At 37.9% G+C, this 26,432-nt stretch overlaps 1 protein-coding gene across 2 annotated transcripts; it reads right to left on the bottom strand.

The window, feature by feature from the left end:
• Positions 1-9,778: 9,778 nt before the first annotated feature.
• Positions 9,779-12,945, bottom strand: LOC122414863 (pancreas transcription factor 1 subunit alpha). Of its 2 annotated transcripts, none has more exons than XM_043426476.1 (3): positions 11,271-12,945; positions 10,385-10,707; positions 9,779-9,969 (listed from the first exon to the last, which is right to left on the bottom strand). In XM_043426476.1, the coding sequence occupies exons 1-3, from the start codon at positions 11,540-11,542 to the stop codon at positions 9,800-9,802; spliced, it is 765 nt and encodes a 254-aa protein (XP_043282411.1). In that variant the 5' UTR covers positions 11,543-12,945; the 3' UTR covers positions 9,779-9,799. The 2 variants fall into 2 exon arrangements, with proteins under 2 accessions (XP_043282411.1, XP_043282421.1); XM_043426486.1 differs by having other exon boundaries at positions 9,779-9,973; positions 11,271-12,941.
• Between the last annotated feature and the right edge of the window lie 13,487 nt (positions 12,946-26,432).

Below are 26,432 nucleotides of genomic sequence, written 5' to 3'. Positions count from 1 at the left end.
ACAGTCAGCGATACTGTGAAAATTCACAATTTTGCAAATATAATAACGAAAGACCAAATATTACTGAGGTTGAAATACTGAAACACCAAAAAGTCGACGAACAGTCAAAATAGCGAAACGGTTAGAAAGTCGATCGATCAAAATAAAGAAATGCAGTGGAGCTCCAAATACACGCTTCTCACTCACTCACTTACTCAGACCAGTGATCTCCGATTTAAAACATCGCCATTTTAACTTTCGCCTTTTCGAGCTATCGCTATTCTGCATTCTAAGTTTTATAGGCTCGAAAAATTCACTTTCGATTTTTTGCTACTCTATATTCTGGTCTGTCTGTAAAACAATTACTCTCCATTTTGAATTCGAAAATATGAACTTTTGACATTCGGATGGTGTGTTAAAATTGCATTCGAAATGAAAACTATTGAAATATATATTTTCGGGTAAATACGAATTCAAAGAATGAATTTTTGATTAAACACGCAATCTGCTGAATAGTCGATCGGGAATAAGAATTTCGAATTACTTATTTTTCTCCAAACTGATATCACAACTTTTAAAATTTCGAAATATCGACCGTTCTACAATTCAGTTGTTAACATATTGAACCCCCCCCCTTATCGATTGTTTGGTTGAAATATTAACAGTCGAAAAGTACAGAAATTAATACGTCGCGTATGGCCACGATCACTTACTGGCCCCTTCAACCATATGAATTGAATCTTACGGAATCTAATGGTACGCTAAGAAAAAGGATAATCAACGGCCATCTGAATTAGAAATACATATTGAGTTGAAGACGACGACAAGTAGTTACAGAATCTTAAAATTTTGCAGGCCCACACTTCACTTGTCATATATAGCGCAACCTATATCATATTATCAATGCAAGTGACAGCTGTACTTTTTAGGGTCTTTTTAAGGTTATAGGGGAGACATGGGCAAAACGGAATACCCGAAAAATGAAGGAAATTGTTTGTCTTTTTTTTTCAATTTTTATACTCGTCCGAAAAGAACATGAAACATATTTTTTCTAAAATATCTTGTTTTTTTTGGATTTTGATTTTTTTTTTTTTAAATTCGTTTTTCTCAAATTCTCTTTTTCTTACATCACTTCCAAAGAGAAAACGTTTTTGCACAGATATACAAAAAGTATTTGTATATCAATTCGGGCCGTCACCATATCAAATCGGACCATCATGTGTGGTTACACCTGCCCACTCTGCACAATTTTGGCACTGATTCCATGATTCAGTAGATAAAGAATACAAATTTTTACAAAATAAACATTGGCAATCTTCGTTATTATTCATATCATTAATTTTTAATTGAATTACAGAGGGTGCGTTCGACGTACGTTAGAGCGTTGTAAGCACTGAGAGCGCTCACAGCGTGCACTCGACTTGCGTTTGAGCGCTGTAAGCGCTGAGATCGCTTTCAACGCTCACAGTGGTAAGTTGGAAGCACTCGGTTACGGGTACAAAATACACCCAAGGTGCATTGAATTAAAATCATAGTAAAAAAAAAATTTCATGAGTTTTTGAGGGGTACCCCGTTTTGCCTCGAAATTTTTTTTTTTTTTTTTTTTTTTGAAAATTGAAAAGAATTCCAGTATATTTCTTAGTTTTTGGGAGTAAAGAATAGACAGAGCTTCCCAAACTTCTGAAAAGTTCAATAATTCCTTAGGTATCCCGTTTTTCCCCGGTCTCCTCTATATGGCGATCTCTGATCAAATCTGCCAACTGACTACGTCCAACGTTGTCAAACGTTGCCCTTTCGCAATGTACCATCGATTCATGCGAAAGACTCGGAATAAAATATATTCTGCAATGAACTCAACTTAAGTATTGTTCACAATTAAAAAAATCAAGATAACACTTTTTGTCACTAATATTCTGTGATATGTAAATGACCGAGGCAATTACTTTAAAAAAATATGGAAAGACTGTCAAGTGACTAGTACGACGCGCGCGTACATCCTTAAACGAAATCGCGAATGTTTGTTGTAACATGAAACATTCACAAATATTTTTACTAGCAAGCTGTAACCGAGCAAAACGAAATTTCAAAAGATTAGTTTAACGATTTTTCTTTCCTTGTTTTCCACAAACGAAAAGAACTTCGTAAGTTTATAATCGCGTGTCAAGTACCTTTGAATCATTCGTAAACACGACACCAGCGTAACATAGGCGCGAGTTATGAAGAAAATCTGGAAAAAGTTAAGAGCTCGTGAAGAGGCTCGAAGTTTGACCCATCGCGGTATATACGTCGATCGTGGGAATAATGACATCTGCGACCTCGTCCATATAACCATGACAAATCGATATATACGGTTTAATATTGCACATACGAGGAAATAGCGCACACTTTTTCGTCGTTGAAGTACAAGCTCTATCGTAATTTATTCATGCCACACAACGAATAACATATCGATTCGAATATTGCAACCGCTGTTCGACTCATTTCCAATCACGTTTTTCTGAAAATCTTAAATTTTATAAAGGTCTTTGGAATCGTTAGTATATTTGCATAGTCCTTCGTATAGATCGATGTTTTTTATGACGAGACCACAAGCTCGAATCAAAACTTTTTGTAACTACGTCGCAAGCGCATACGATAGCGAATTTACGACTGTCACGTTTTTGTTTGTTCACTCTGAAATCTTTTAAAATGTTTACTGCCAAGATTCCGTATCATTTTTTAACCAACAAATTTTTCGTGTAAATTCATTTCATCAGTACTGTACCAAAGTTGTTGAATTGAGGCAGCAAAATGATTTTTCCTTAAAGCAGCCGGTGTTGATCGTGCACACAAATGACAAACTTCGTTCTAAAACGGTTTCGAATTCGTTGTTACTGCGAGAACCTACAGAAAGGAATTCCCATTGTCATGGTATTATAGAGCACCGAGACTCTATCGTCGCTCGATTTAAAATATGAGCTAATAGGATTTGAAAGTGGAAGAAGGAGGGGGATCTCGTAATAGTTTTCATGCTGGATTAAACTTTGTTGCTCTCGATCCTTGTCGAGCTTAAGGGTGGATGACCCCCTTCTATGATTTTTATCGCAGCATCAAAATCTTGAGAGGGAAATTTACAGAAACTTATTTTTTTAATTTTACATAGTATTTAAGGAGGGTGGCTACATTCGTCAAAATGATAAGAAATTGATCAAATTTGGTGATAATGTTCTTCAACGTCAAGAGCGAAGACACAATTTTTCAAAATTTTCTTCTCCTTAGTTATCGAGTAATTACACATTAAAGCAGATTTCTTATGCCCGGAATGTATACGCTATGCTTATACACGTGAACTTTAATGATCAATTACTCGATAACTGTACAGAAGAAAAATATTTAAAAATTTGTATTGTCAAATTTGTGTGTATTTAGCATGGTTTAACATGGCAACATTGTATCGTAGCTAGCCACCCTCCTTAAACTGGGGAACAGAAAAGATTGGAAGTTTGCTAGGCCCAATGAAAATAATCAAATTTCGTGTGTTTTGATGTTCATTTCAATATTTCGAGGTCTAAAAAAATTCATTGATACTTAAATCGACAAGAAAATTATTCATAGCAGCGTAAAATGGATGGAGAAGGAATGATTATTGAGACAACTGTTATTCACTAATTCTGCATAGAAGTGCTGCCAAGTTCAAAGCAAAAACAGCACTGGACTGAAATGTTTCAAATTTTTCAGGCATTCAAAGAAAAGTTTCAAAGTCACGTGACAGTACTGAATTTGAAGCCTCAGGAAACAGGTTGTTCCGTTTCTGGAAATTTGGGTTAGGATTTTGCAGTGGCTCGATTTCAAGCCCTTCCGCGTTCGTACCTACCCATAAATGTATATAATACAGTAGAGAAACATGGTGTTGCATCTCCCCAAAAAATCCTCCCCAATCGGATGATTGCGATATAATAGAGACCACGCGTCCTCAGTGGCTTTGACGGTGAGCGCGGTTGCAAGAACGCCAAAACGACCTCGACAGATTTTCATACGAATTTCCATTGATCCCTCGAGCATCCAGGGGACCCCCGGAGAGCAGCTGCCCAGGTATTTGCTCCAGTTCCATTTTTTCTTCTAATCGAGGGGTCTTAAGGGCGATGACAGAGGCGAGGGGCGAGTTCGTTGATGCTCTCTTAATGCTTCTGCTCATCGAATGATCCAGCGAAAGGTTACTTCATACCGGAAGCTACTCTGCTTCTCATTAATACTCGTCGGTGAATGTTCTTCGAAGGTTCGAAAAATTAGCCTCGCTACAAATCGATCAGCACTCAAGGTTTTAATTTCAATAGGGCTCGCGTCCAAGTTCCATGTTTTTTAGGAACCGTTAGGAAGTCTGTAACGAAATGAGCGATCTGTTTTAGCGGAAATGTGACAATGAAGCCAGAGAAAATTATACTGATAACTGGCGAAGCAGTCCCATCCCAAATTATTCGAAATTGCATATTCGTGTGAGCGTTCCTTTATGAATAAATGATAATTATTCGGGGCCTGTAACACGTTCCCGACATTGGCCGATAATGTAACTCTTGCAGCAGCCAACATCTCCGTTATTCACATTGGATCGAGAATTAATACTTTATTTGTGTGTCACTCCAGCTGCGAGGATCAACACAAGTGCTACCCTTGTCCGTACTCCCTTTTCCTTTCATTACTACGAATAGGAGGGTATAAAGTCCCTGCGTATATAAATAAAGGCCTCGCTAACTGAAAGGCGTCGGAAGTATGACGGAGAAGTTGAAAGCTGTAGGGAGTCGAGCCTTTATGTTTGTCAGTAATGAATATTGTCTGGCCATACTTTCGAGGCATCCCTCTTTTTTTCGCTACTATAATGCACCCTCGATCGACACCGCATTCAAGCGTCGAGTCCACGGCTCGCTAATTTTCACGGTATTATTAAATGCCGCATGAGCCGCAACGTCCGAGCCGATTAGGCTCAATTCTACACTCTGAATCGAATCTTCGCACCTCGCTCCGAATACTACATCATGCAATATCGCTTGAACAATCGACATTTTTTTCTTACAGGGTTTGGATAACGAAGAAGTTTGTTTCAGTAGTTTCGGGTTCATGCAGTATTTATAGAACGCTGAATACTCTTCGGATACTTCTCGTGAACAAATCTTGCTGTTCGCGAATAGATCGGTTTCGAAAGTCAGTGAAAAACAGATCGGAGTTCATTAACTCTCTCGGATGCGTATGTTGATTCTACGCGACACGCGCTTCCGGGCCCCATTAAATTGCATCGTCCCGTAAGGTCGGGTTCAAATAAGGTTAGATTGCACCATAGATATTCCTAAACCAAGACATAAACTGCTTTAACCCATCGAAATATCAATATGAAGCCGGCGTTTCGTGTTGAATTGGCGCTGTGTGAAAGCATGCTTTAGTTATCACAAAAGAAAAGTTAGTACGCATTTGGTTTTCATACTCCAAACGTTATATTCTTTTACAGGGAAGCTAATACGATGTATTTAAGGTGTTAGGTGTTGGATTAATTCGTAAATTTTCCTGATTTTACCCCCCCCCCCCCCCCCGAAGTACTTGGTACTGCGGGCACCAAACTTTCAAAAATTTGTATTTTCCAATTTATAAAATGTGCCACGAGCCTTCGGCTCTTACTGAAACTTGAAAAATATCATCGAACGTGGTGACATGGAAAAAACAGACAAGTTCATTATCCATCGGAGCGAAAATAGGACCATTACCGGCCCTCGATTAAAACGTTCTTATCACCGATCAACGGAATAATTGAAATGAAAGAAACGTTTTTTCCATATACATATGAGGTTCGTGCTTGATGTGTTATCAAAAAAAAACAAAACACACCTGGCACAGAACGTCCAACCCCAATCATGCTTAATCACCTGGTCGTTACATCTCGTGGTTGAAATCCCCTTTGATGCGGTGTTTATCGAGTGGATGCTTATCTTTATAGACCTAAAACTGAACCAGTATAGAAAACACCTGCGTTTATCATTGAAGAATTTTCTGATAAATATACAGAAGATGGCAACCCACTGAGATAAGCTTAACCATTGAATTTCCGCTTTGAAACATCTAAACCTTCGAATTTTCTCTTCAACGTACGTGCTTATACCAAAATCTGAAAAACTCTGACTGGAGCAGCGTCGATGTCTCCAAGTTAACTACAAGAAGGTCAAGGGTCCTGGTGTGTATAACGCTCCTCAGATGTGCCTTTATACTTGGGAGGAAGATTTCTACATACAGATATCAATCCCCACTTTCATATATGGAATTCGGTACGTACATCAAAATGCATAGGGAGATAGTGCAGCGTGGGCCTCTGCTATCAGCTGTGAAAACACCCTTGTTTATGGACTTCGGCACACAATGAGGTGTAATTGAATCCATATTCGAAACGGAGGAGAGAGAGAGAGAGAGAAAGCACTATGCATATACGGACCCGTATATGCACCCTTCGTGGCCAAACTACGCTTCTCTTACCAGGGAACGAAGGGGCATGCATACAGACCCTCGAGGCAACGCACCATCGACGATTGTCCCACTCTTTCACTGTTTCGAGCGTCTCTATTCCGGTGTTTAAGGCTGGGGTGAGTCCTCGGCGATTTGTGGGCAATTAGGCATCATTTCTACGGGGAGAGAAAAGGGCAACCTTATTCTCCCCAAAATCTATCTGACATTCCCTACCGAAACTCAAGGTGTCGAACCCACTCATTCCACGAAATGTATTTTCAGGGAAGTAACGTTGATCCGGTTCCAGGCGAGAAGACGTTTTCAATCAGGACCGACGTTTACGAATTTACATAATTTTTTTTTTTTATTCGACACCGACTTGTGGAGTTTCAACGATTGTAGCAGTATTTGATTGTCTGAAAGTATTTTGGGCTTTTAAATTCTTACCTAATTCTGGAAAACTCGAATACTTCCTTTTTTACTTCAATTTACAGTACATTACTCTACCAGTGAGTTTCAAACTCACTCTGCAAAGTATTTACATTTTTTCCGAAATAACCTATGCCCTGATTGGTCGGAAAAAGAAAAAAAAATTGAAGGAGTTTCATTCGTTCTTGAATCTATTGCTACGAAATATTTTGCGAATTCGGCTAATGAGTAACCGATTGCGGAAAGTACTTTTCGAAGCACACTTTGAATTATATTATCGAGTAAGAGGCGTTCCTTTGGATTTTTTCTCCACACTTTTAATAATTCCTGTGGAAACTTTGTACGCATACAGTAGCGGAAAACACAATAATTACTACACCTAGCCACGTTCATCGAGTTAACGTTTAAATAAGGAGTTAAACGTGTTGAATCCTACAAAAGATCGAAACGGCTGGTAATGGGTCTCAGCCGTAACAGAAATCATCGGCAATTGCCATTCGTGTATAATATAAAGACTAGTAAATAGCACTTGACGACTTTTAACATCACGGGCGAGAAACTTTTTCAAATTCCTCTCTTTTGTCGAGGGCAGCCTCGCGTATATGTTTTTATGTACTTTTTACTTACATATGAGCACGGAGGCAGATACTGCTTCGAAGAGGAGGACGCTTGTAGTTTTACTATCTATATATATGCGTATACACACACATGTAGAAGCATATACACAAAGGGAGGGTTTTGAGAGGGGATTCGTGGGAAGATTCACAGCCGTTGCCGCCATTACTCCACGTTTCTATATATATGTGTAGGCATATACATATATGATATATTGTGTCGGGCGTCGCGACGCCACGGGTTATCGACGTTCCGCCCACACTCGTTCGAGTCTCGAGTCGCCCCGGCAGAACCGGCAACCTCGTAAATTAGATCTCTATATCAGTACAAAGCTCGCAAAGTCTGTACACGCGCAGGTGCACAGCCATCTTGAATTTCCCAGGCAAAAAGCTTTTCGAAAAGCCGACAACAGCCTTTCGAGCTTCCAGCTTCCTATCTGGAACTTCTCGAAGGCTCTTCTCACTCTACCTCCTCAGAGCCTCTATATTCCGCGTGCACTTTCGCTTCTCGCATAAAAATACGCGCACTTCGGTCATTGGGTGTTTAAGAAAATCGTTCGTTCGTGGACCCGGCATACCGATGCTTTTCTGCAGAGTTCCAAACTCCCATGATTTCGAAAAAACAAACTATTACAAACTTTGGTAGAACAAGCTTCGTTACCTCGTCGTTTATTTTAATACAAAGCACTGAATCTTCGTCCGAGCTGCAATTTTTGCTTATATATTCTGAAGCTGTGCCGAATATTCGATCTTCATTTTCTACGGATTTTCTTACGTTCCGGCAGAAGCTTTCACCCAAACGCCATCAACGGAAATTGAGAAGAACATTTATATCAAGTGTGAGCTTGATCGCTTTTGAGAATGAGTGCAACCACCAAAGTTCAAACTCGAAGGAATTGGAGTAGATGACTTTTCGGAGTTGAAGTTATTTGGAACAAGATTTTACTTTGGAGAAAAGTTACTGACGGTTTAAGGTGGTTCCTCCACGAGACAGTTAAATTAGGAAATTATTTAAATTTGGCATACGTATTGTTTAACATATGAACAACACCTCTATAAAATTTTAACAAGTTTCACCATCCCGAACCCGAGATATATATGTAATTGAAGTTGACTCAATTAACACGTAACATATGGACCATGCATAAGCAAACGGCACAATATTAATTCTACCGCTAGTACTAAAATTAGGAAGTTTATAAAAAACGAGGAGGAGCTAGAGCAGGATATCACAGATATTGTGAAAAAAAATCAAGGTGATTGACCATCTAGTTTGACAGATATATATAGCTTCGAGAAGTACGAAGGTTTAGGCTGCATACGATATATTTTGCAAGCGAACAAGCGAATGTCGTCTGTATAGACAAGCTTTTCTCTGTGTTGAAGCGTAACCTGGATAGTTCCGTCAAAAAATTTACTCACGATGTCGGATCAAAAATACTTTTAGAATAAATTTTACGAAAGCAAATGATATTTGTACTATATCTGCTGGCACCGAGTACGTATATAGGGTCTTTACAAAGTTATTGATTACGATCCGAACGAATTATCAAGCCTTTTAATATGCAGACAGTACATAACTTTTGGTTGGGGCTGTCGCAGAGGATCAACCTTAAAGGATTCATCGGGCCAATTGGAAAAAGAAAGTACTCCCAAAATGCAGGAAAAAACTAGTTCGACTTGAACGCTTTATATTTGTCCCTCCATAGTTATTACCCTTCGTTGATTGCTATACACATTAAAACTTAAGTTATGTTTACATGATTATATACACATGAGCATATTTGCACACGATCAGTTCGATACATCTCGTTGTTATTATCGATGAGAAAATTACAGAATCTCCGTCAACGTTGAATTGAAATACAATTGAGATAAGACTATATGTAAAAATCAAATAAGTATTAATAATAATGACTGCGTATTTTTACAAAAGTCAAATATACGAAATACAACAACACGTAATACTGCAGTCGCGTTTCAACGATGACTGGAAAATGACTAGAATGGAATCGTCTCGATGATTCATCGCAATAATGACTTTGAATTCCATAAATGGAACGAATGATTAAAACTAGACTTATATACGCAGTTGAAATGATTTCGTATTGTTACGATACGAATGGATTGACTCGAGTTTATTGCAGTCTCGTGTTTCTTTTATATTAAATTAATGCTCCTTTATTTGACTAGATCACCATGGATTCTCTTCTCACTTTTCATTAAACATCACGAATTCAACGAGTTTAGAGGATGATACAATTTTCTTAAAACTAAATAACACGACGATCCTTTTCGCACTCGTTCTTTGTATTCTCTCAATTTCTTGATACATATACGAGCCGAGGATTTCTATTCGTAAGGCGTCGCTGTTTTCGACGTTCGTGGATCCTCGGGGGTCCACACTTTGGCGAATATCGTACCGTTCGGCAAAATATCGGTTTTCCGGGACCACGACAACGAGTGCGAGATGAATTGATTGCCAGCACTACCTAAAACGAATCCATCAAGTTAGGAGAAATTAAAAAATTTCTGATGCTTCCCGCAGCAATGAATATTCCGATTTACCATTAAATACTTGGCCTCGAATTGACATAAATTTTAATGCTGCGTGTAACTTGAATGGAACATTTTTTCAATTGATTTCGTTGTTACAATAAGATTTTTCGATTTTTCGTTTCTCATGTTTTATTTGATTTTTTCTTTCACTTCACAAAATAATCACGGATTTATATTTTTTTTAAATATAATGTTTTTTCATCATTTGTGAAATTTGTTCTGAATTATTGTGTTGAAATTATTTACACATTTGGTTTGGTAATTTTTTTTTATGGTTTTCTTTTTTTTTCACTTTTCGTGATATGATCAGGAAACAAGGGAAAATATTTTCACGGCTAACTCACCATAAACTATGACTTTCATAGAATCCACTCGACTGGAACATCTCGAGAGAGTGCCATTTCCGGTTATTGAATCGTTGCCTTTGTCGGCTCTCAACAAATCGTTGAGTATCTTTATGTAACCTATCGCCAGTTTTAACGTGTCCACCTTCGATAATCTTTTCTCGTATGGCATCGTAGGTAAATGAGCCCTCAAATCCTCGAATGCATCATTTATGTTCTGCATTCGTCTCCGCTCACGAAGATTTGCGTTTTTTCTTTGCTGAGCGGCTTGTCGTGGACGTTTTGATGAACCGCCGACGCTCCTTCTCCCGTCGCAACTTCGTCTTTCGAATCAAGAAATTTGACAAATGGTTAATTGTGAGAACAAACTTGCTGCATCATTCAGAACTTTGCTAATTTCACGATTACGCTACGCTCTGCATTTTTTACGTTCAACATTTCTCTCCGTAGATTCTTTTTAAATGATCTACAATGAAAATTCCAAATAATCCTACATAACTTACCATTGAAAAAAAAAAAAAAAAAAAAACAATTGCTCAAATACAAACTCTAAGCGATAAAAATCGAAGCATAAAACAAATTAATATATTCTCTTTAGAATAGTACAAGATCATTTATTAAAAAATTCAATATTTCAATAAAAATGTACTATGTTTAAAATTTTTTACGATTAGCTTTGGAGCATTCACGAAGGTTTCTATTGATACGTCGATTTTTTTCAGTATGCAGATATGAAGAAAAAAGACAAGAAAAAGTGGAATAAACTCAAGCGTTGTATTCGAAGCAAAATTCGATGACCTTCCACTTCATGACTATCGAGCGACGTGCAAAGTTTTCAAAAATTTATAAAAATCAGATATTTTCCAACGATAAATAATGCGCTCACTTTCTCGTATGATTTTCCTGATCGCTGCTGCACGTACTGAGATTGTCACGGCTGTTTTCATCGTACGGATAAAATTCACTACCACTGCAGCTCCCGGTACTCCCAGATGGATGGGAAGGCAGTTGAGAAACAATCGGAGATAAACTTGCCGTCGCTGGCAATGAGCAATGCGGTGGTACCGATGGAATTGCCGGGTTACCGAGAAAACTGTGCGCCTCGTACATGTAATGACGGTTCATCATATCGAGACCCAAATTGTCCATCGAATACATCTTTCCAATTTATTTATACCTCCGAATCACTGTATTGCACTTCCTCCGACCTCCGTACGAAAAAATAATACTGATTATCGTGGACGAATTCAATCCAACTTTTCCATTTTTATAAGCTTATCGTGTTATTTATATTATTATTGTTAATTTTTTTTTTTTATCAATATGCTATCACTTTAAATGACTAGAAGGTTTCGACTACTTTAAACACTTGTTCAGAGTTTAGTTCATTTGGACAACTATTTTATGGAGTTTGTTCTTCGAGCTATTCATCCAGCGATAAAATACAAAAGATCGGTAATCGATCGCGTTTCATTGGCATCGCTAAGTTTTTTGCAGTCACGGTTATTTCTCTTTGACACGACATTGCTGTGCTTGGTTTTTATTAGGAACTTTAAACTTCGGCGAGGTATTATGAGGTACTTATCCGCCAAAGCCTAGCGGATCTTTTGGAATGTAATACAGCCACTTGAGCACGTCACAAAGTTCCGTACGTGTGTCGTGTGCAATGCGGAACGGGCGGCCGCGTGGCCGTACAAAATATCTCTAAACAACGGCACGTGTCGCACCGCAGTAAGTATATTATCATGCACGTGTCATGGAAAGAGTCTCGTACAACAAAGTTGTCGTGTTAAATTGTATTTAACCGGCACGAGCCTCGATAACGATGCATCGGCACGTATCGCCCACGTTGTCTTCTAGGACGACGCTTCAATAAATCGTGATTATAGGTCACGCACGCCGATTCTCATTATCTTTACAAAGTTCACGTTCATTCGAACTCTCTTTTTCACGTAACGCCATTTTCTTCGGTTTCAAAAGGTGATTTCAATCCTTGACGACGTAACACACTTTTTACAGTCGCACCAACAGATTTTTCTCAACCACATCAATAAATCGGGCTTGTTTCATCGATGTGAATTCATGTTTACGAGCTCCTCGATTGCAGTCGTGATCGTATAGAAAATTTGCGATACTTTCATGCAAGTCGAGTTTATTTACTTCGTATATCAATCCATGTGTTTAGCAGGTTTAAATAAACATATTTATGCTCAAATTATTATTCCAGTAGTGAATTGAGGTGACTGACGAACGTTATAGGCTGCTCGCCGTCCAGGAAGAGTTCCCCGTCTGTACCCGATTCATCGTCGTCACATTTTTCTTCGCGATGTAGCCGATGCACACTTGAACAGTTAACTGATAGAATCACGCCTTCAGAACACAACCAATGTACTTGTCTCGACACTCGTGAACTTGTTTAATCGCCGTGCACGTTCGACGGAGGAAAATAGATTGGAAAATTGGATTAAAAACGCTCGCAACACTCGAGGGATCGCTGTCGAACTGTCCGGCAGATAATCGCGTTCGTATGTGTCGCATTGCCCCGAACGGAAGAGGTGGATAACGAAGAGGGCCCCCCCGATGGTATATAATGTACGCGATATACATCCAACGCATATACACGATATTTCCCGGGAGTCCTCGAGGGTATATACGCCAACTGATGGCAAGCTTTCCTCCAATCCTCGCTTCGCAGAGGCGGACACCGGCTCTAGGGGTTGCTGGGGGTAACGCCTATTCATCGATCTGATAAGGGGATGATGTTCCACCGCGGTGCAGAGGAGCAGCTCGGGGCTCGCGGGAGGACTAAACGTCTTGACAATGGAATTCAGGAAATTGAGGACCGATGGAAAAGACAATAAGTAACGCTTTTGTTACTGCTGCTGCGAGAATTGAGGAACGCCAATTGCCCACAAACGAATAACAAACGTCACACACGAATTTGTTTTTTGCAAATAATAGCAATAAAACATAAAACTTCAACGGGGTTTCTACATTGATCAACGGAGCTAGTGAAAATTGTGTTGAGTTTGAGTTCGGTTTACTCAACTATTTTGAGGATTGAGTTATTGTAAATGAGCTTGAAAATTTGTCGTGATCACCTGTTTATACGAAGGAAGATCCATAAAGAGGCGCAATTTGTGTCGCGTCTCCCGATAGAGCCAGGTAGTACCGAATAGCTTAGTTTTTTAATGCTGACACGTTGACAAAGAAACGAAAAATTTTGGTATTGACGCATTGATACCGTTTACTCGTTCATCCTTTTTCAATGAATCCGATTCCACACGACCTTTAGTTCTATGCGAGTTGCAGAATTGAATTTTCTTCGTTCGTTGTAAACAAAACGCTGCCGTCTTCACTTCACGTTTTTCACATCTTTTGCCAAAAACGATGCGTCTTTGCAACTCGTTATACACGGAGAGATGAAAATAGTAAGAATTACTACGCCGCCATAGTATTACGGATCTACATCGCCCATTTTAAATGTTTTTACCAAAAACGTTGTAATCTTCGTGCCGTTTACAAATTCAGTTTTCTCAATTGCTTATTTTACGGTTGAGCATAGGAAAATTCCAAGAGCTCGAGTACTAGTATCGCCGATCCGCCGAAATGTTTGAAAATTTACTATGCGATGCATAGCCGAATTTCATTCGCGCTTGTACTATAATACATTAGTGCACATGTGCACTGATTTATATTTATTTTGACATCTCACATCAATTTTCATCAAGTTCTCGCTTCACTAAAAATTACTGCGAGAATGTTCATAAAAATTAATAAATATTACGATATATTTGATGCTCTTACAAGCATAAAGACATTTAACCGGTTGACTGGTATTGGATCATATATGTACAAAAAAAAGTCGGGCCCATTCTGGTTTTGTATCACATATGTACATATTGAAATAACTTTATCAATTTTCAACCGATTTGGACAAAAATTGGCATACAATGGTTTTTTGGGTCGCTGAGTCGATGTTTGAACTTAATTTTCACCTCACTACCCTTGGAAATGGGGAAAATCGAAGGTTGAGGGTGAAATTTTTCGTTTTTTCAATGGATTTTCATGCTACATGACATGAAAATTTTTAGTTTTTTATCACACTGGACTCTTTCATCGGAATCAAACAAAATTCGCTACCCCCAAAAATGTGAAGAACAAGGGTTCAGAGTGAAATTTGTTAATTTTTCACTGGGAAAATTTAATGCTTTATCACATGAAAATGGAATCAGCAACCTCGAAAACCCTCGGAAATAAAATATCGTGATTTTCGGTAACATATTGGCTCGTACCAGTTTTGGCAGAAAAACTGGAAAAAAGCTCACCAGTCAACCGGTTAAGAAATGTTCCGTACGTATAAAGTTTTACTGCGCTAAGATGTCGCGAGGCTTCGATGAGGAAACTTCCTTAGTTTGTTCAATATCAATATGATCAGAATTGTCGATTCCCATCCTCGTAAACCTCATAAGTTTTAGTATCAATATTCTCATTGAACTGTCATCGAGCTTATTATTTATGCAATGAAAATTTGCATTTTTGTTTGGAAGTTTTAGTCGGCGTGTCCTACGCAAACCACCAACATATTGTGACAATATGTTTAAACCGCAAAGCCATGTCCGTTTTCTTTTGATTGACGTTTGATTATCTGCGTTGGTGGTGCCACGCCCTCCTACACTTTTCGAATAATTATAGAAATCAGATCGCTGCAGTTCATGCAGGTCGAATCTTTCGGCAGTCCCACACGTTGTCCGGGTGTCTGTACACCGAGTGCGTGGTGTACGCGGAATATCGTAATTACAGGTTTGAGCTCACCGGCCAAATGTCACAAGGGCGGTTAACCCGCAACGCAACCCTTGCTCCATTCGTGCGGCCGTCGCACGTGTCACGCACGCTCCGACTATTTCCTTTTCTCAATTGCCAACAAATTCGTCGATGATATTGACTGGAAAATTAACTTTTATCTATGTTGACACGATCTATTTTCAAATTTAGGGAAAAAAACGACTGTATCGGATACGAAGTGGTTGCGGAGCTACAAAAACGCCTTCTTTCATCACACTGATAAGAACGGCAGCGAAGAAATATTGCGATCATTTGCGACTCTTCACAATAGGACGACGAAGACCGACGAAAGTTGCGCACACGGAACGAGCCGAAAATGTTCAATTCGAACATTTTAAAAGTAAAAAAAAAAGTTAAACGTAAAAGGCTCCACCGAATCCCAGACAAACCCAGAGCAGTATTAAGGAAGTTAACACGAATCTACTGGAAATCGAAAATTCAAACTTTAAGCCTTGACATTTTGAAATATGCTGGAAATATACACCATGCGTCTATTCCCGGAATTATTAGAGGATCTACCGTCTAGTAATCGAGAAATCAATGAACAAAAATCACATTTTTTGAAGGGCTCTTATGATAGGTACACTCCCTGTGTGATGATTTGAATTTAATGTAACAAGATCCTCCCAACTTTGAAGAGCCAAAAACGAAAATAAGAAAGTAGAATGTTTTTAGAGACCGATGATGTCTTAAAAAATCCTTGTTAACGTTGAAAATAACTTGGGAATGGAAAAAGAAGAAACACTTTTTGAGGTTAACGAGTAATAACGGCATAAACAGCGGAAGTTTCGACAATCCCATGAGCCAGCTGGTTTAAACTATAGATATGCGCATACGCATGTAAATAGAAGATGGCTGTTGTCGTACTTTGCTTGACGATTTTACTACAAAAGTATTTTAACCGCTATCATAATATTCAAAATTTATCAATCTTAACAAATAAGTTACGCAAAATTTTAATAATTGCGAGAATAAATTTTAATCGTTTTTTTGATCATCAAGAGATCAAAAAAGTTCAGTTGCTTTTTTGAATCACAAGTGACGCAAGATCTTCCTTAACGAAACTGCATTGGCAGCGACCGCGGGGAATAGTTGGATAAAATTCCAACAATTGAAAAAAATATCTTGCAACATTTTCTAGCATTTTTAAAAATGATTAATCGAAGAGAAATCTTAAAAAGTGACAAAAAAATACATTTGTGTTCGGACCGATGACAACATTGGTGTATCCATGCTCTTCCCTTTCTTGCCGATCGTTTGTGTAATTAAACACAGACATGGTACGTTCGGTAAACGTGTGAAACCTGGACCTGTACCATAATTCATTCTCTTTGTGATCCGTTTTCCATTTGCCGATAAACAAAGCCCAGTTATCAAGGCCATTAAGTGTTCGTATAATTACGAGGAGCGAAGCTTTGGAGGGTTCCCTTCTGGGATGATGAATTACGAGTCCCGGACGGCCGCAACATGGCGGGGGAAAATGAAAAACGGAAATGCCCGTGAAATAAATATACCCAATATAGAATTTTATTTCCCTGCACGCGATGTCTCGATTTTACCTTTGCAGCTCTTGTGTGTGTGTGTGTGTGTGTGTGTGTGCGCGTGGATGTATGAATTCACCCTCGCCGCCTATATTCCTACTTCGGTCCAGGTGGATGATGTAAACTCCGAAAAGATAATCGCCCCGAGATATTATTGCAGAAAAATGAAGGACGTGAGAGTTGAACGAGAAAGAATGAAAAAGAAGATAAAGCGAGGTCACAAATCGCATCAGCAACCTTAGATTTCACCATGTGGTTATACGGCTATTTCAACCCTGCGGACGTTCTGATGCTCGATGCAGATAAGCATTTCGTAATCCCAAATGAAAATAATGGATCAGTCTAGCCCCTCGAATGAAGTGCGATAGAAATTTTTTCGTGCTCGCCCGAACTCGAAAAACTCGAGGATCAAATGTAAATCCATCCACCCTCTCCGCGCGTTCATTCTTTTTCGAAATCTCTGCCATAGCCCCACGCGTCGCTGAACGTTTATGCAAGTGACACTCGTAGCAACTAAGTTCACGTTTCAAATATATTTATATAATTTTTCATCATCCTCCAAACTCATTCCTTTTCGTACGAACTTTATTTTATCTATAATAAATCCAGGAAAGATCATAGAAAAACAATCAAAACATTTTGTTTTTCTATGTTGCACATAAAGGTGATTTTCCAATAACTCCGATGCTCCATTTGACGTCACCATCATCGGATGCCACGACCAGCACACATAATTTATGGATGCTTTGTTATTTTTGCTTCCAAGCACGACTTGCCGGACGTCCTTTTTTGACAATAAGATACAAAAAATTATATTATCAAATAGACGAGAAAATTATATGCACCACACGCAATAAGTTACAACCATGCAGAATCCATGGAACATTTTCTAAATGTATGCCCAATATACGAGCCAATCAGAACCTATGACGTAAGAGCCATGGCAAACCTTTTTATAGTATTGGATAGTTTTGACGAAAACGTAACTTATAATCGTACTATATAATAGAGTCGTATGCAAACTAAGAACATTAACCCTAGAAATGTAATAAAATTTGATTAAATGCAACAAATGGTGTATATTTACCAAAGTAAGATAAACGTGCCAATCCAAAACAACAAAAACAGTGATATATATAAAAAAAACTTATAGATATTATTATACAGATATATATAGGGCGTATTAAGCGTATACCTAACTGTTAAGCTTATGCCATAGGTTAATAATTATAATATTAAAAAGTGAACTCTACTGAAGCAACATGCTTACACTAAATACTTAGGTTATCTATTTTTGTTATAACTCGATCTACTTTGTAACAGGTGAAAGCCTCGCAGAACGAATAAAAATACTACTGCACTACTACTATATTGGTTCCTACAAAAAAATTATTTCAGCAATACTCGTATTTAATTTAGAACGCTTCGAATGCTTTCAGATTCGACATAAATCGGAAACAAATATTTTTTATCACGATCAAAGTTTCGATGCCAAAGCGTGTCAAATTTTCTCTGGTTTTCACGAAAAAAAGCTGGCTTCCTAAATAAAACTGTTAAACTCGTTTATTTCAGTGTTTCAACGATTGGGAATTTCAGTCCCGCAGCAAGAGACTGGTGCACGATAAAATTAAAGGAATTTTCCACGGTTCATCCCCTCGAGGGATCCACCGTGTCCAACACCTGGTCTCGCAACATATCACACCCCCTGCAACACCCATACGAACCTTTGTGTGTTACAACCTGGCACAAAACCATTGGAAATTTGTTTCGAACCCTAAGTGTCTATTAATTTACTGTATACATACGCGCGTATGCATTCGAGGCCTCGATATATGTAACCACGAGTGTGAAATCGATTTACAGACCATCTCTCGATTTCTCCTCTCGAGAACCTCTTGTCACGCTCCGTCTCCGAATTTCACACCCCTCTGCGACATGATGTATGAACGCGTGTGGGGGTTTTCATTCTTGCTACATGTATTCACTCGATGATCAACACAAAATGATGTTTCGATCGATTATATATGGACCAAAAGCAGCCATTACCGCATTGTCATCTTCGCGTATCCCTTCGGATATTGATGAGAAAACAAAACTCTTGCATAATTTTCGACGATGGATAGAAAGGCAGAGTAGTTCGTTATGATGAGTACCGATGAGGGCGGGGTACGAAAATTATGAATTTATGAAGCAAATTGTATATTGAGACAAAGTTATCCCAAAAGACTTTGTGGTCCAATTTACATGAGAAGATGTTTGTATCTGCAATAAATATCGATGCAACAATTTAACGTGGTTTCCGTACTTTAACGCCTCGATTAATTGAATCATAGGCTGAGCGGAGCACCTTCATTGCTGAAGGTTCACAATCGGAACATTGCGTGTAGCGATAACAAATCGATTTACAAGCTTGTGCGGGGGGTCGCGTCGCTCTTTTCTCCGTTACTGCGGAAGATGATGATGAGGCCGATGGAACTCGCCGGCCGTACGCTCGTGCTCTGCGCAGTGGTGCGTGGAGCGCGGTAGGGGTCGCGCCCCCAGGGTGACTGTCCGAGGACACCACAGGGTACCATCCCCTTGACGCTTGCCGGAAACGATCGTATTCCGCTACCGGAAGCATGAATGCATGTTATTAGACAGGTGGCTCTTTTGACAGTTTGGAAAAACTCGCAATGTGTTTAAGTTCATCGCGAATTGCCGGCCTTCGTTGTCGAAGACGTTCTGGCTCTTCTGTCCCGAGAATCTACGCCGTTTTTTCCGGAATTCTTCTAACTATTACGACCGCCAATAAAAGAAATAAATCATTTATTTTATTCAGTCGTGCTCGATAAATCGTGGGTTCACTGTTTTTCACCTCGTAAAACTATTATTTATCAACAAATAATACTTTTACTATCAACAACCATTTGGAAATTATAGAAGCAATGAAATATTAAAACAGAAATGTGTTATTGGATTAGTGCTAACAGGATTGAGCCACTGTAATGCTTTTTAGAAAACAAAAAAACAGTGAGGCCGTGAATAAACATGTGTGCGAGTGCATAAAAAAAAAAGAGTATAAAAAATACTGAAAGTTCCAACAGTTTATTTACCAATACTTTGAAATTCAGAAAACACTATTATTTCCCACAGTTTTGTTTACTCGTAACTACAATTTATTTATTTCCATTCGTATGCTTCGAATGATCATATCGATTTCCATCCATCACCATCCACTAACGACGAGGACAGTGTTTATTGAAGGATAACCATTGAGTGACCATTGATTTTATCGTAAAGATTCATCTGAAGATATCCCTCCACCGAAAATGCTTGACTTCCAGGGAGCTCCCGGCATGTACGAAAGCATCCAACTTATGCTCGAGGGCGTTTTTCCTACAGTTGATTGTTTCCAAATCTCTCGATATCTTATTCACATACCGGTCAGTAACAAATTTCATTTCTCTCACACTAAAGATGAATGAGAGTCAAAATAGTTGGACAATTCTCTCGTTAAAGCGGCATTATTCTAAGAGCAACATATAACAGATGTCATATTTGTTGAGTCATCGTAAAGCACGAGTATAACAGAAAAATGAAAATGATTTATTCTAATATCATTCTCGTTGGCTGACAATTTATTACTCCGGTAAATGATCATTCAATGGATTTGCAAATGCTCATTTTCTCGACGTTTATCTAAGTTTAACCGTTTCAGTCGCAGACGCCACTGCATGGTAGCGCCGCATTTTATTTGCAGTCTTAAAATGCAATTTTTTTTCATCACATGGAAGAGTATCTACATGTTTTAATGCTTCTTTTACGCTGAATTTGAATACAATGTCGAAATTACAATACACGCGACTACAACCCCGAAAATGGGGTGAAAAACAACCTCTTTTGACACGAGATCAAATGGTTTTCGGCAGACTAATGCAGATATTTTAATGTACTTTTCGATGTTGATTCTGAACCCGATATAAAAATTGAAAAAAAATATGAAAACAATGTGAAAACAATCCCTAAAATGGAGTGAAAAATAACTATTTTGTTACGAAGTGAAATCGGCTGTGAATTCGGCGTTGCAAAATCCATGGGAAATGAAAATCTACACCAATAAATCGAAAATATTTTTTTCCTCGTGACCTAAGGAGAAGGTTTTTTTTACCCCATTTGAGGGTTCGATTTTGAGTATATGTTGTTTTCGAAATCGCATCCGGATTCAGCGTTTTGAAGAACACATCGGACATTTATATGCGTGCACTGATTTGTCGAAAATGATTCGATTTCCAGTCTAAAAAGGGGGGAGTTTTTACTCCATTTTAGGGGTAGATTTCATGATTACTGTATTTACAGCTTCGCATATTCGTACTCAGGCAAAGAAAAAAAACATTAGAAATGTATTTCTGCACTAATTGATAAAAATACACTCAAATCCAAGTGTGTTATTGCTAACACACATTAAGTGTGTTCTGTACTTAGCGCCATAAGGAAACTATAGATTTTTAACACACCATAAAACGTGTAAAAAGTGACTACAAGAAATCTACAATTTGCTTACGGCATTAAGTACAGAACACACTTCACGTGTGTTGGCAATAACACACTTGGATTTACAGTGTAATTCTGTTTCCCAATGAAGACGGTGGTTTTTAGCCTACTTGAGGGGTTGTCCTTCAGTTTTTTATGTTTTGAACATCGGGCTCGAATTCAGTGTCGAAAAGTAGTTGGAAAATATATATTTACACTTTAATGCCAATGACTCCACTCACCTCTTGACTTGACTCGACCCTTGTCTTGATGCGTACTCTCGGATGGCATTAGCCATTATAACAAAAATGTTATCGGCTGTCGTGGACGTCATAAAATCATTTTTTACGTAAAACCACTATTGGGCCTGGTTGCACTGAATCGCCGTCATGATGGAATCACAAAAAAGCTGATTTGCTTAATCCATGAGTTGAATAAAAGTCAAAATGCTGTCAATCATGACGTTAAGTGACGACACATGAGTGCGTCAATTTATAGGGCTATGATGTTGCCATTTCGTTTCTCGGTCGCAACGCTGCCAGTGTTGAAGTATTTCCCGACTGAAAATCATGCCTCTGGGAGAATGCATACTGTCGACCGTGTAACACATGCGAAACTCCGGAGTTTCTGACGCACAAGAGTGCCGAATTTATTATACGAAAGAGAGAACTCTTCATGATGTAAGATTTTCGATTACTCTTGTAGCGGATTTTCTACGAACATATTCTGCAAAAATCAACCGATCATCAGCGCCAATAGCGGAAACAAGAATTACTAATTGACTTGAATTTTCGATCTCTCTACGTCTCATGTGTTCAGTTCGACCTCAATTCACTTGCTTTTTTATGGAATCATTATTTAATTAAGTAGTGCTATTGGTATCGATTTCCATGGTTTGCGACCCAAAAATCCACACTTTCGAAGCATTGCTAAAATAGAAAACAGTTTCTCGTCCAATTGCCTCGGATTTTTTAAATAGAGCAAACACTACCCAAAAGGATAAACTTCCGAAAAGCTGTTACCTCCGATTGGCTTCAGTTTTGGCACAGACCTTTTTTTTGACGATATAAGAGACCCTGCAAAAGGAATTTTGGCGCATCCTAATATTTTCCGAGATATTGAATTTTGAAAATCGCAAATTCGCTCAAGCATGTAATACACAACCGCGTGATACATGCGGTAAACGCCACACACACACGCGCGCGCACACTCTGCAAGCTTTTTCTATGTTCAATCCGTGGGTTTTCGGAACTTCAAATCTTGCCATGCTGTAACAGACGTAGAAAAAAATAACGGAACAAAACTTTTCTCCTCTACAATTCCGGCTTTTTTCCTGTTGTAACGAGAAATTGAAACAAGAGTTCTGGCCTAAGAATAAGTTTAGTGAGTAATTCGGATAAAGTGTTTTTCTACGACACATTTCCCCCTCTCAAGATTTTGAAGTGTCGAGAGAGGTGTTTCAATCACGGCAGTTGGAATCGAACGCTTGAACGAATAGGTCCGATATTAGGGAAAAGGACCATTCGAGGCAAAAGACAAACGAAAGATAAGTCTTCTTCCTCCTGATAATTATTGCGAACTATACCATAACAAAACATGTAAATAAATTTCGTTCGATCTTTTAAAACCATTGAATTTTTTCTTGTAACAACCCTAAAATAAAAAATAAAAAAAAAAAAAAAATAAAGTATTACACTGTACGAAACATCGTTCGCTTCTCGAACTCGTCTCGTTGTCGTTTATTATTCAATCACGCTTCTCATTGTGTATTACATCTTCGGGACATCAACAGATGGTTTTCTCATTGACTGTAGATTCTCCAGCACCCACTCTACTATTCTTGCTTACTCCGGTACCCAAACATTATCTACTCTTCGAACCTAGCTGGTCTCGTGATTCTATTGTTGTTACCGCGCATTATCCGTTTTGTATAACATCTATAAATCTATAAATCCTCCTGTAGACTTCCGAGTTACAATAAAAAAATTATTAAGAAATGAACGAAACGTACAATTTTTTCAATTCGATTTCTATCCTTTCTGACCACTCTCGAACTCTACAATGGTTGAGGGGCCTAGGAATGATTCCTACAACCAGATATTATGGAAAACACAAAAAAATAATTAATTTAAATAATGAAAAAAAAGGTAAGTATCGACATGCCTCAACAGTAGCAGAAAATACATGCTTTGAGCGATGCCATATTTCTTCTGAAGCACGTATGATCATAACTTTTATTGTTTTGCCAATTACATGAGCTTTAAACAAACATTTAGAGAAAGTTCAATCATTCAAGATAAAAATATTTCCACCGAAACAATAGCAAACCGTTTTTCTTTCTGTAGAGAAGTCGCTGTATGATTACATTGGATAATTATTTCGAAAAAGTGGGTCAGCTCGGGGGCAACGAAGCAATCGTTATTGAAATAGATGAATGCAAAATTGGACGGCGAAAATATCAGCGTAGACGCATTGTCGAAGGTCATTGGACCCTCGGAATGATCGAGCGAGGTCAGCGTGAAAAGTATCGGATCGAAATTTCTCCCGATAACAAAAGAGATAAAGATACTCTCTTATCATTAATAAAAAAACATGTCAAAACAGGAACAACAATCTATACTGACTGCTGGAAGGGACCTCAGGGAATTTGTCAATGCGGAAACAGGTATTCACACGCAGAATATCGAGTCATCATGGAGATGGATGCTGCGGGAATTATCAAGAGATGCGGATCAAGATTCATGCGGATATACGCTTGCGGATCACGCATGTGCGAGTTTATATGGCGCCGACAAATACACGTCTTGAACAAAGATCCGTTCAATGAATTAATCGCAAACATAAAAACATGTTACCCCGGAATTTAAAAAATCCTAAAATCGAACAACAGGAAAGATTGCAATCGAATAAAAAAAAAAGAATTGATCAATGAATACGATAAAAAAATCTAGAAAAATGGTAATAAAAGAATAACAATCAAAAAAATCTAAAGTAGGTGCATAAAAGAAAAATCAACAAAAATAACTAATAAACTGGTATCAAATAACAATTGGGAAAATAACAATAAACAGAATGTGGCAGCTATGTGGGAAGTAAATCGACAAAAGTAAAAACAAAATAAACAAATACAAACGAAACAACAAATCTGCGGAAGAATCAATAAAAATAACCGAAACAAACGTATCAACATTAAACCGTAGAGAGCCAATTAAAGACAATGGAAGTCAATCGATCAGAAAAAATAACGAATATAAAAAAACGTATCCTGATTTTAATTCAGAACATCCGTTTAAATTGCAATTAAATAAAAAAAATTTTTAAAAAGAATTGATCGATAAAATACAAATACGATATGAAAATCTAGAAAAATGATGATAAAAAAATAACAAAAAACAAAATCGAACGTAAGGGAAAAACCAAAAAAAAGACAGAATTAACGATAAGGAGCAAGTCGACAAACCTGCAGAAGAACCAATCACCAAAACCCAAGCAAACGATCAACATTGAAACAAAAATCATCAATTAAAAACAATGCTAGTCAATTGATCCAAAAATTTGACGAATATGAAAAGATGTATCCTGATTTCGATTCAAATCACCTTTGAATTTTACAATGGCATCTAAGAATACAAACTAATCAATATAAAAAAATTACGGTGGAAAAATCTCGAAAATGATAATGAAAATAAAAAAAAAAACTGTTAAAAACTATGACGTAGGTGTTCAAGAAAAAAAACCTACAAAAATAAGGAGAAAATGAACAATAAAAAAATAACTAACAAATTTACTCTCAATCAATCTTTAAGGAGGGTGGCTACCGACGATACAATGTTGCCAAGCTAAACCATGTTAAATACATTAAAAATTTCAAAATGATAAGAATTTAATAAAATTTGGTAAACATATTCTTTAGGGCCAAATTTGACAATACAAATTTTTTAAGATTTTTCTTCTGTACAGTTATCGAGTAATTGATCACTAAAGTTCAAGTATATAAGCATAGCGTTTCCATATATATAGGTATACATTCCGGGCATAAGAAATCTGCTTTAATCCGTAATTACTCGATAACTAAGCAGAAGAAAATTTTGAAAAAAATTGTGTCTTCGCACTTGATGTTGAAGAACATTATCACCAAATTTGATCAATTTCTTATCAATTTGACGAACGTAGCCACCCTCCTTAAAATATAGTTGGGTGGATCCAAAGCATTTTTGTTATATGTTAGTACGGAATCGTTGAGTGGGTTTCGAGCACTTTCAATGTGTGTAACGGAATCGTTGGATGCAATTGGAACACTTTTGATGTACGTACGGAATAAAGTATGACCCCAAATTCATCCAAAAGGTATATTATTGTCCTCGCACCCAAACAGCCGCGCCAAAACGGTGTATGAGCTTTTCGGAACTACACCAAACACTTCAAATTCCTGTTTCACCCCCTTAAATAAGTCCGAACTTCAATTTTGCCACTTTTTAATAAAGTCCCATTTTTAGATTTTTGGTATTTGTACACTTCTATATTTGTATTCGTAGAAGCAGAAATATCTAACTCGTGCGAGTATAACGACACGATATAGATATACTTTGTAATGTTAAAAATTGACTTTCAAAATTCAATATCTCAGAAAATATTGCGATGCGCCAAAATTCCTTTTACAGGGTCTCTTATATTGTCAAAGTCAAAAAGAAGGTCTGTGCCAAATTTGAAGCCAATCGCGGAGGTAACAGCTTTTCGGAAGTCCACCCGCAATGAAAGTGAGCGTGTTTGTGTATTATACGATTCCCCCAAAAACGCCGGAGTCCCCTTTATGGTGGCGCTGGCGGTATGCATGAATACACTAATACTATTAGTGTAGTAGTATTAGATTTTTTGCTCCCCCCACGTGCACAGAGCGAATATAGTCAAAATGAACTCTTCAAACGTTTTTTAAATTATAAAATTGTGTAAAAATGTTGGCTCTCTACCGTTTATATTTCTAAAATAATAAAATTATTGTTTTTAAGAAAGTTACGGCTTTTAAAATTTTCGAAAAATATAGTTGGTGAAAAAATCACGTAGCCGTCACACGCATCTGCCTTAATAGTTAAGCAGGTAAACCATCTTTTATGATGGGTTTGTTGTTATCACTGTTCTTAATCTCCAGTTTTTAT

Source organism: Venturia canescens, chromosome 1 (assembly GCF_019457755.1).
Source record: "Venturia canescens isolate UGA chromosome 1, ASM1945775v1, whole genome shotgun sequence".
In the NCBI taxonomy this organism is placed as follows: Eukaryota; Metazoa; Arthropoda; class Insecta; order Hymenoptera; family Ichneumonidae; genus Venturia; species Venturia canescens.
Note: the sequence above shows the minus strand (reverse complement) of the source record. Positions and strands in the feature narration are given on the sequence as shown.